The sequence below is a fragment of the Microtus oregoni genome, unplaced genomic scaffold (assembly GCF_018167655.1).
Source record: "Microtus oregoni isolate MIOR12 unplaced genomic scaffold, Mior012 000037F_ref0000500, whole genome shotgun sequence".
Taxonomy (NCBI): domain Eukaryota; kingdom Metazoa; phylum Chordata; class Mammalia; order Rodentia; family Cricetidae; genus Microtus; species Microtus oregoni.
In genome coordinates, this window is record NW_024543096.1 from 21,895,894 (window position 1) to 21,905,225 (window position 9,332).

The 9,332-nt window shown below is 50.8% G+C and overlaps 1 protein-coding gene across 2 annotated transcripts in view; it reads right to left on the minus strand.

Moving 5' to 3' along the window:
- Stk39 (serine/threonine kinase 39) overlaps nt 1-7,631 on the minus strand; it is a 249,286-nt gene extending 241,655 nt beyond the window's left edge. Inside the window, exon 1 of one of the 2 annotated variants that reach the window (XM_041631541.1) lies at nt 7,033-7,631. In XM_041631541.1, the coding sequence (XP_041487475.1) occupies nt 7,033-7,258 (226 nt within the window). In that variant the 5' untranslated portion in view covers nt 7,259-7,631. The remainder of the gene's footprint in view (nt 1-7,032) is intronic. The other variant, XM_041631540.1, reaches the window with a different exon arrangement.
- Between the last annotated feature and the right edge of the window lie 1,701 nt (nt 7,632-9,332).

Consider the following 9,332-nt stretch of genomic DNA (forward strand, 5'->3'; position numbering starts at 1 on the left):
CCACAGACATTCTGATATAGAGGTAGGCCTGGGAGCACCACAGACATTCTGATATAGAGGTAGGCCTGGGAGCACCACAGACATTCTGATATAGAAGTGGGCCTGGGAGCACCACAGACATTCTGATATAGAGGTGGGCCTGGGAGCACCACAGACATTCTGATATAGAGGTAGGCCTAGGAGCACCACAGACATTCTGATATAGAGGTAGGCCTGGGAGCACCACAGACATTCTGATATAGAAGTGGGCTTGGGAGCACCACAGACATTCTGATATAGAGGTGGGCCTGGGAGCACCATAGACATTCTGATATAGAGGTAGGTCTGGGAGCACCACAGACATTCTGATATAGAGGTAGGTCTGGGAGGACCACAGACATTCTGATATAGCAGTAGGCCTGGGAGCACCACAGACATTCTGATATAGAGGTATGCCTCGGAGAGCAACAGACATTCTGCTATAGCAGTATCAATTTTGGTACCATAGCCTACTAGAGCAAGAAACAAAAAAAAAATGTTACTATAATCTCCAAAAACACTGACCAGGACCAAAAGAGTCAGAAACTCAGACTCAGAGACACATATACAATAATGTGATATCTATTATATACATATGATGTAGATAGAACACTTGGGACTTGGTGATCTTGGAACTGCGGAAGGCCAGTAAGGTTGGGATAGCAGCATAATCAGCATGTTTTGCACTGGGGATTTTCAGATGGAGAACAGGGAAGGAGCAACATTCTTAATGAAGGACTAGGAAGCTCCAGAAGAACTGGGAGGTACCCGGACGTGGACTCTTGCCTGATATAGACGAGGCCCTGGGCATGAACCCCAGCACCACAAAGGAAGAAGAAAGGTCATCCAAATACTAGTTCAAAGTCAGGAAAGGTCTCTCTCTGCATTTCTAGGTCAGCCATGGAGATGCAGACCATAAAGTAGTGGCAGGCAGGGAAACAGAAGCCCAGGTCACGGCCATTCCAGACTGTAAATTGAAAAATGGGTCTAAACTTGTCTGCCAGGGAAGACTGAGACAACCCACAGTGCCTATGGCTTCTGTCCACAGATGGACAAAGGCAATTTTAGAGACCAGAACCTGGTTTTTGAGAGAAAGCAGAAGCCAGATTACAGTAGGCAAAGAGGAAGTGGGCGGTTCTCTTGTCAGCTCTGCTAGGACAGGAGGAAGGGACAGGAAAGACAAGGACAACTGTACAGGAGGGACCAGCCTGGAACTCAGCCCTTGGAAGGCAGGGGCAGAAGAGTTCAAGCCATCCTCTGCCACCACAGTGAGCTCAATACCAGCCTGGACCACTTGAGGCTGTGTTTTTAAATAACCACTACCACCACCACAAACAAAGGTTAAGAGGAACAAGGGTGTAGATCAATTGTGGACAATCTGAGGCCCAACCTACAGCACTACAAAAGGAAAAAGATGAGAAAGACTTCACTATTTTTAAGCTGAGGAAGGGAGGGAAAGAGGGAAGGAGGGAAGGAGGGAGAGAGGGAGGGAAGAAAGGAAGGAGGGAGGGAAGGAGAGAAGGAGGGAGGAAAGAAACAGAAGAGATGACTATCTGAAAACAGAGGGCCCTGTTTTCCCAGTCTCTGAGAAGCAGGGACTACTTCTTTGAAGTCAGCAGCACTTCCGGCCAGCATGGCAGCCTCCAAAGGCCGACTCAGAGGTAGAAGAAAAGTGCAGTAGACGCAGGTTGTTCACAGAGCTTTTCCATTATGGGCTCTTCCTCCCGGCAACCTTCCCACAGGATGCTCTCACCGCTTGTCAGAGAGCCATCTGGCACCTAAACCCCTGAGCTGTCCAAACCGCCAGGAGCTCCACAGGTCTCCCCAGCTTCCTCCATGAAGTCTCAAGGGTGTGGAGTTGCCTAGGCCTAGGCCAAGCCAGCCTACCTGGGCTTTTGATTTCCACTGCACGCCACCTTCCAGATGGCTTCCAGAAGAAGGTCTGAGGGTGACCTTGCTCCTTTACACCCTCCCTTGGCAGGAACCAAGTGGAATAACTCTTGAAGCCACTTCAAAGGCTCGAGACGCCAGGGCTGTGTTCTGTCCTGATAACTTGCATCAGATTAGCAAAGAAAGTTTATAGAAGTTATGGCTAAAACTAATTGAGTGTACCCTGTGCCAAGCACTGTCCTAAGTGTTTTACACACTCACAAACCTACTTTTGTTCAGGCTACCAATGTGGAAACTGAGTGCAAACACATCTAAGCAATTTGTTCTCAGTCACAACTGCCAGTGACTACCATAGCAGGACACAGAACACACGGCCCAGGGTTTCTGACTCTAGAGACAGAATGGCTGATGTTTATTTTTAAACCCCATCCAAAATGTAGTTAAGATAAGATGTAAGAGTCAGACGGGGTTGGGGGGGAGGGTACACATTATTGGTCATGAATCAAATACAACAAAAAAGCAAAGACTGCAGTCTCTCTTCCGTAAGTTTCTTTTAACCTTGGGATCTTTTCCACTTAATCTCATGAGCAGAGTTAAAAGAACTCTTTCCTTGGGAATACAGTCAATGCCACGGAACTGCACTAAGAAGCCTAAAGGCTGGAGGTGAACCTTAGAGACAGAGGGCCCTTCTATCAGGTCACATACACACACACTCCACAGGCTAACCTGGGAAAACGTCTATGTATCACTTAGCAGAATGGTCACAACGTCAATGTTTTTGTGTATATTTTTCTTGGCATTTTAAAAAAGTGAAGCAGTTACAAATCAAAGGCCCAGCCTCAACTGGGTTATCCCAGGCCTCTTTATTATAGGAAGAGAGAGAAAGGGGGAGGGGAAGAGAGGGAGAGATGGAGGGAAAGACAGAAGAAAGAGAGGGAAGGAAGGAGGGAGATGGGGGAAGCCTAACTAACTGAAGTCAATGGGAAATGCCAACAGGGCTGGCAGGAAGGCCAAGAGATCAGGATATGCTCAGTGCTTCAGCTCCCCCAAGAAACACACAGGGGATCTACCCATTATCCTCAACTACCTCTAGGCCAGGCTATCACCAACCTAGTGCTAATCCCCAAACCCTGGAACCTCCCAGAAGCTGGGAGAACACCCTAGGCTGTTTGCAGATCTCAATTTAGGAGAAGCTAAGGATCCTACAAGTGACTGCAGCCTTGTTACCTAGGTCTTGGCAAAAGGCCTGTGGACCTACCTAGACAGACAAACAAAGCCACATAAAAGAGGAACCAGATGAGCAGAAGGACCCGCTGTCAAAATGGTCCATTTCTCTTCTGTTGCCTCGGAGGGCAGGACAGTGTTCCTTTTAGACCACTCTCAAGGACCTCCATGGGTAAAAATATGAAGCAGCATGAAGAAATCAAACACAAAATTAAAAAGAAAAAAGAAAAGGAAGAAAAAGGGCTTTTCCTGATCACCACAGCCCCCCTCCTGCAATGAAGACGACCAAACATTCTAAAGCAGCGATCTATTTATTGCTCGCCGGTGGAAAAGGATGGGAGATAAGAGCACCTTCTGGAATTACCTGAACCCCGTTCGGAAACTAACCCTGCCAGGACTGCACCTCTGTCAAGGAGAGAGTTCACCGAGGCTGTCCGTTCTAGGATGGATGTCCAAGTCAATGTTTACACAACTCATCTTTTATTCTTTGTTTAAAGAGTCAAGGAGCGCCTGTGAATACCGCCAACATGCTCGGCTTTCAGCTGGCGACGCCGAGGTGCCCTTCATGCTTCTGAGGAAGGAACTCGAGGGTGAGGTGCGATGAATAAAGCGGGAGGTGATAAACAGAGCTGGAACTCTCTCCAGAGGACGGCTGTGTGTGTGCACAGAACATGGAGTGATCCCGAATGCCCTGACACGGGAACTCAATGGCTCCACGGGTCTCGCCGCTGTTTAACGACAAAGCTCCCTCCGAGAGCGCTGACATTATTTCTAGGTCATGCCTGAACTTCTGAACCAGATTACTCCCTAATAGCATTATAGTTCCTCCATGCCTCTTACAACGGAACGGCAGTGCCACAGACACAAAACTTTATGTGTAGGGTTGGCAAGTCCTGTGTTTGTTCCTCTACAACAGGAGGGCTTAAATAACTGACCCTGGTCTGTTTGGATTTTAGAACACTCAGCCTCCCATAACGCCGAGGAGGCCCGGTCCTGTGCACAGAAAGAAACAGAAGAAACAGTGCTTGTGCCTTGTGCCACGCTGGAAGTTAAACCACCCTGCCTCCCTCCTGGGCTTTAGGCTCTGGCAAGTCTGAGCCTCCTGCTGGTGGTGGCTCACACTGCTGGAGGCACAGCGCAGGCCACCTGCTGGAGGGCAGGGAGAGGCAGTGACTGCCAAACTGACTTGGGTGTTTGTAAGGCTAACCTCTTGAATATAATGTTTACGGCAAAGTGCGTGACCACAAACTCACTCTGAATCACTCAACTGGCAGGAAAGGCTAACTGGGAATGGGTTTGTCTTTCTTCGTAAACATTAAGCCATTGAAAAACCCTTTTCCAGCAATTTTTCAAGAATAAGGGTTTCCAAACAGACATCTCTTAGATAGGAAAATATGAGATCAATACTCAACATAGAAAAGCCCTCTCACAACATAAATGTGTAAAACCAACACGGAATAAGCAGGGAATTCATCTCTTGAACTCCTCAGGTAAATTCCCTTTTCTTTCCTCTTTCGTCTTCACTAAAAATCGAACAACCAAAATTAGCATCGTTACCACAAGCAGAGAAGGCCTTGCAACTAATCCTACTTAAACTATAAAGATATTGTTCCTTAGTTCACAAAAGAGGCCAACTCAAAATATTGTTTCCAGAGTCACAGCTTACACTTTAACCCTCATGACTAACAACATAAGAATATAAATTGGTGGTATGTAAATTGTTCTGCCTCCTTAGAAAATCTGTGTGGTAGAAGAGACCAACCAGCTCAGAGGTTTAACAGGGGAATCCACCGTTGCTTAGGGAAAGCAGAGATCTAAATAAGTAAGCACCTAAACAAACTCTTCAAACCAGTACACAAAGCTAATCAGTTTCTTCCCTGAAGAGCATCTGCCTCTTCACCCCGCAACACTCACTCAGCACATCCTACAGGATCATTCACCCTTGTCTCCTAACTCATGAAGTATGTAAGGACAGGGACCATTGTTTATTTATCCTTGTATTGCTACTAGCCACCAAAATGCAGGGAACTTGGAAGGCCTTAAGACCTCGATGAGTGATTAAAAATGATGAGGTTAGCTACTAGAGAATATATAAAAAGGGGCAGAAGGGGCCACCAAACTATGTCCAGGGAGAAGAGCAAAGCTTCACAGAAGACACTTTGGCCTTGGAAGTGGAACAGGCTCTCCAGGCAAAGAAGACCCCTGTGGCAAGAGGCCTTACCTCAGCAGCAATGTCCCCGAGTCGGTTCTCAGCATCAATACATACTATGTGTGCAAATGTGTGTGTGTGTGTGTGGTGGGCTTTCAAAGGAAAGAGCCTGCAAAGGTGGCAGGTGGACACCAGAGCCTTTGCAGGACAGCAGGGACCCAGTATAAACGCTGGGAGAATATAGGACCACGGGAGGTATCAAAGAATTTCTGGGTGAAGAGGCTCATATACCAAGCAAAAACAGTTTTCACTGAGGACTCTGGGCTTGGAAAGCACCAGGGGTTGTTAAATTCTGACAGTGTCGTGAAGGTTCACTCCTAAAGAGTCTTTGGCTAAAAGTTGTGAAGTATACTACAAGAATTTTGGCTACAAACGTCTATAAAGACTACTTGCAGCTTTTGCACACCAACCCACACTATCACTACACACACGAGCACACACACGCACACTTCTGACTGTGAAACACACATATATATATGTATACACGTGTATGTGTACGCATTGCTGGCAGCCTCACTCAGAGAGGATAAAAAGGGCTCCTCTGAGTGCCCTATGAAATTACATTAATCGTAATTTTTTTCAAGGAGAAAAAAAATCGAGAAATATTTTAAAGTGAAAGAAAAAAATTAAGATAACTTGAATCCTCCCCCCCCCCCCGTCCATTGATACCGGACTATTGGGCAACAACAGCCTGAGTGCAGAGTTCATATGATGGGGGGGGGGGGTCCCACTTTGCCTGGCAGCATGGCTCAGGGACAAAACTTTTAGCTGAATGATTTTGTAGGTAAGGTTCTAAGCTAGAGGACAGCACAATCCCCCTGGCCCTTCACGTGCTTGGCTCAAAGAAATGAACGCCGGCTTCTTGCCTTTCGACATTGCCAGGTATTTAAAAATGTAAGATAAGATGATATTAGTGAGCTGCCTAGGAGACACCGAAAGGCTGGGCGAGGATCGCGGACAGCCTCGAGTTTCACCCAGTAAATCCGCCCGACGCAGGGCAGAAGGCCAGCGCTCCCGCCCGCTGATCCGCCCCGGGGCTAGCGGCAGGCGGCGCGCCGGCTCGGAGGGAGTCAGGTACCCGGGGCGCAGCGCGCACAGAGCCGGGTCGCAGGGCGGGCATGAGGCGGCTGTCAGAAGAAGGCCAGCATCCTCCCTGGCCTGGGCAGGAGCCTGGGCCTCCGCCGCTAATACGTGGGCCGGTTCCCCACCCAGGAGGCACAGGGTCTCTCAGGACGCGTTGCACCCGGCGCGGCGCGGGGGCGAGGAAGCCCAGGGCGGCACCCCCGCATCCCCAACCCCGCCCCGGCAGCCCATCCGCGTGGTCACCCGCCACGGGCTGCGGCCCCCGCGCTGGTCGGGCGGGGGAGGGAGGAGGATGCGGCGTTACCGGGTCCCAGCTCCGCCAACCCGGCGATCCCGGAGATAAAAGTTTGCAGCACGCAGCTCGTCTGCAGTGCGAGTCACATCCGCCGCGCCACCTCCTCCTGCAGCAGCCGCGCTCAGGGAAGGAAGGGATAAATTAAAAATTAAAAAAAAAATACAATAAAATAACTGTTAGAGCCGGTAGGCCCCGAAGCCGGCCGCTCTGCCTCCGGGCGTGCAGGCAGGCAGGAAAAACCGCATCCCGCACCCACTCCCGCCCAGTCTCGGCGCCCGGCCTGGACCGGCCCCGCAGCACCCTCCGCACTGACCAATAACCTCCTGAAGCTCGTACGCGTCTCTGCAGATGGGCCAGCCGACCGCCTGAGCTGCCGGGGCCGAGGCTGGAGCCGTAGCTGGAGCCGGGGCCGGAGCTGCGGGCACCGCCGGAGCCGGGGCCGGTGCTGATGTCGCGGCCGACGGGGCCGCCGCCGCTGTCACCGGGGCCGCCTGCTGAGGAAGCTGGACGTGCACGGGCGAGCCGCTCGGCTCCGCCATGATGCTGCGGGAGGAGAGTGAGGGGACGCGCCGGCGGGCGGACGGACGACCTTCCACTTGAAACTTCCCTAGCCTCGTCGCCCACACCTCTCGGCCGGCGCACGCCCTCCCCGTCCGCCGCAGCCGCCGCCGCCGGAGCCTGCCACGAGGGGAGGGAGCCCGGAGGCCGAGCCGGGCGGAGGGAGGAGGCTGCGCGGCGGAGGCGGGGACGGGAGGAGGCGGCGGCCGCCGCGCCCGCCGCGCGCCCCGAACCTCGCGCGCGCGGTGCTCTCGGCGCTGAGGGGAACCGCCGCCCCCTCAGCCGGGGAAGTTTCCAGGCGCGTGGAGCCGTGCGGCTTCGGGGGTGCTTTCGGGGCTCACCCCGCTCCCTTCCCGCCCCCCGGGCGCCTCCGCCCTAGACAATCGCGCTCTGCAGAAGAAGCCCCCCTGGGACTCCGAGGGCGGGGTCGTTGAACGGCTGCCAGGTTCTCGGCCGGCTAACTCTCCCCGCCCGGCTCAAGAACCCGGAGTTCTTTTTGCGAGTTAGCGAGTGAGACACCTCCACGGCGTCGGTTTTGTAGGACGCCGGTTAAAAAATAACCCGGCTTGTAACTTTCCGGTGCTTTACCTGGCAGTATCCCTTTCGCACCTTGCCGAAAGTAATCGCGCTGCTGCTCTCAAATGAAACCCGACTCCCTAAGTCCCCTGGCTTTCTCTTTTGTTCAAAGCCCACTCGGATCCCAGAAAGGTGATGTCAGGGACTGTGAAGTTACACGGAATGGAGAGGGGCTTGGAGTGTAACTCTGAGACCGGAGCGCTGGCCTAGCCTGCTCAGTAAGGTTCCTGGTTGTACACCCCACCCCACCCCCCCACCAGCAGCTTTTATGTGCTTAATACCCTGCTCAGTGGTATAGTACCTGCCTAATAAACTTCCTAGGTTCGGTACCAAGTGCAAATAAATACATTGGCAGTCACATTAACCCTTTAAGACCCTGAGGTCAGACAGTAAGTTTCTTTGACTGCACCTAAGAAACTTCCTGGGGCATAAATAAACTGCAATGGAAAGTTTTAAGTAAATGCTGCCTTTTCGACGCTCCCCAAATTACCTCATCTTTAAAATAGCTGTGGTAAAACCAGAGATCTTTCTAATTGCAGGTGTCACGTTTGAATGTGCAGCTCTGTTCCCTCACGGAGGTGACCACGATTAAATAAATGACCCTTGCCTGGGGCTGGAGGGCTCCTGTGACTCAATAGCGGGATTGGTTCTGTGGCCAACATTAGGCTGATGGGGTCTCAAGGCACCACAGCACGGTTGGAGAGAGAACAACGCAGGAGTAAAACACCATCAAACTCTTAAAGGTGTAAAGATCTTAAACTTTTTAAAAGATAATTCGGGAGAAGCGTAGACTTTTGCTCCGAGAAAACCAGTTGTCTAGGGAAAACAGTGATGCAAACTGATGGGTGAATTTACTTAAACCCCTTAGAACAGTATGTGTGGATCAGTTAGGAGACGGCAACTCGCACGCTCAACTAAGAACGTGTACTTCATTTTATGCAGATATATTATTAATTTTAATCTTGGCCAAGAAATCAGCTTCATAAACAAACTCTAGGCCTCTGACGAACAGGGGTGTTCATTATCCCAAGCCATCCCTGCCATGTTTACCACGGCATGAGGTGCTCCCGTTCTATCCTAAGAACTTTTGAGGACTGCTTTTAAAGGAAAATAAGAAAGAGTAAATGAACATGCCCCCCCCCCCTTGCTTTGTTGTACAAAGTTATATCTTCACTTTGGCTGAGGGAAGCCTTTAAGACAGGATAGGAAAACGTGATTCCCAGAGCTGAGTCAAACACAAAGAACTGCTTCCTAGTCAGAGACCAGGTATCTGGTCATGAGCTCAGGGCTACTAATGCTTTTAAACTGAAGATTAGGTTTCAAGAGGAGACTGAGCGCTCCAACATCATGGCAGGGAAAAGGACCTTTACCACAAAACAAACAAACAAACAAGCAAACATCATCTGGCCCAAAGCAGGACTGAGGTTCAAAAACCCTGGAGTAGAAGGAGGCAAATGTGAAGAGAAAACAATGGGCCCT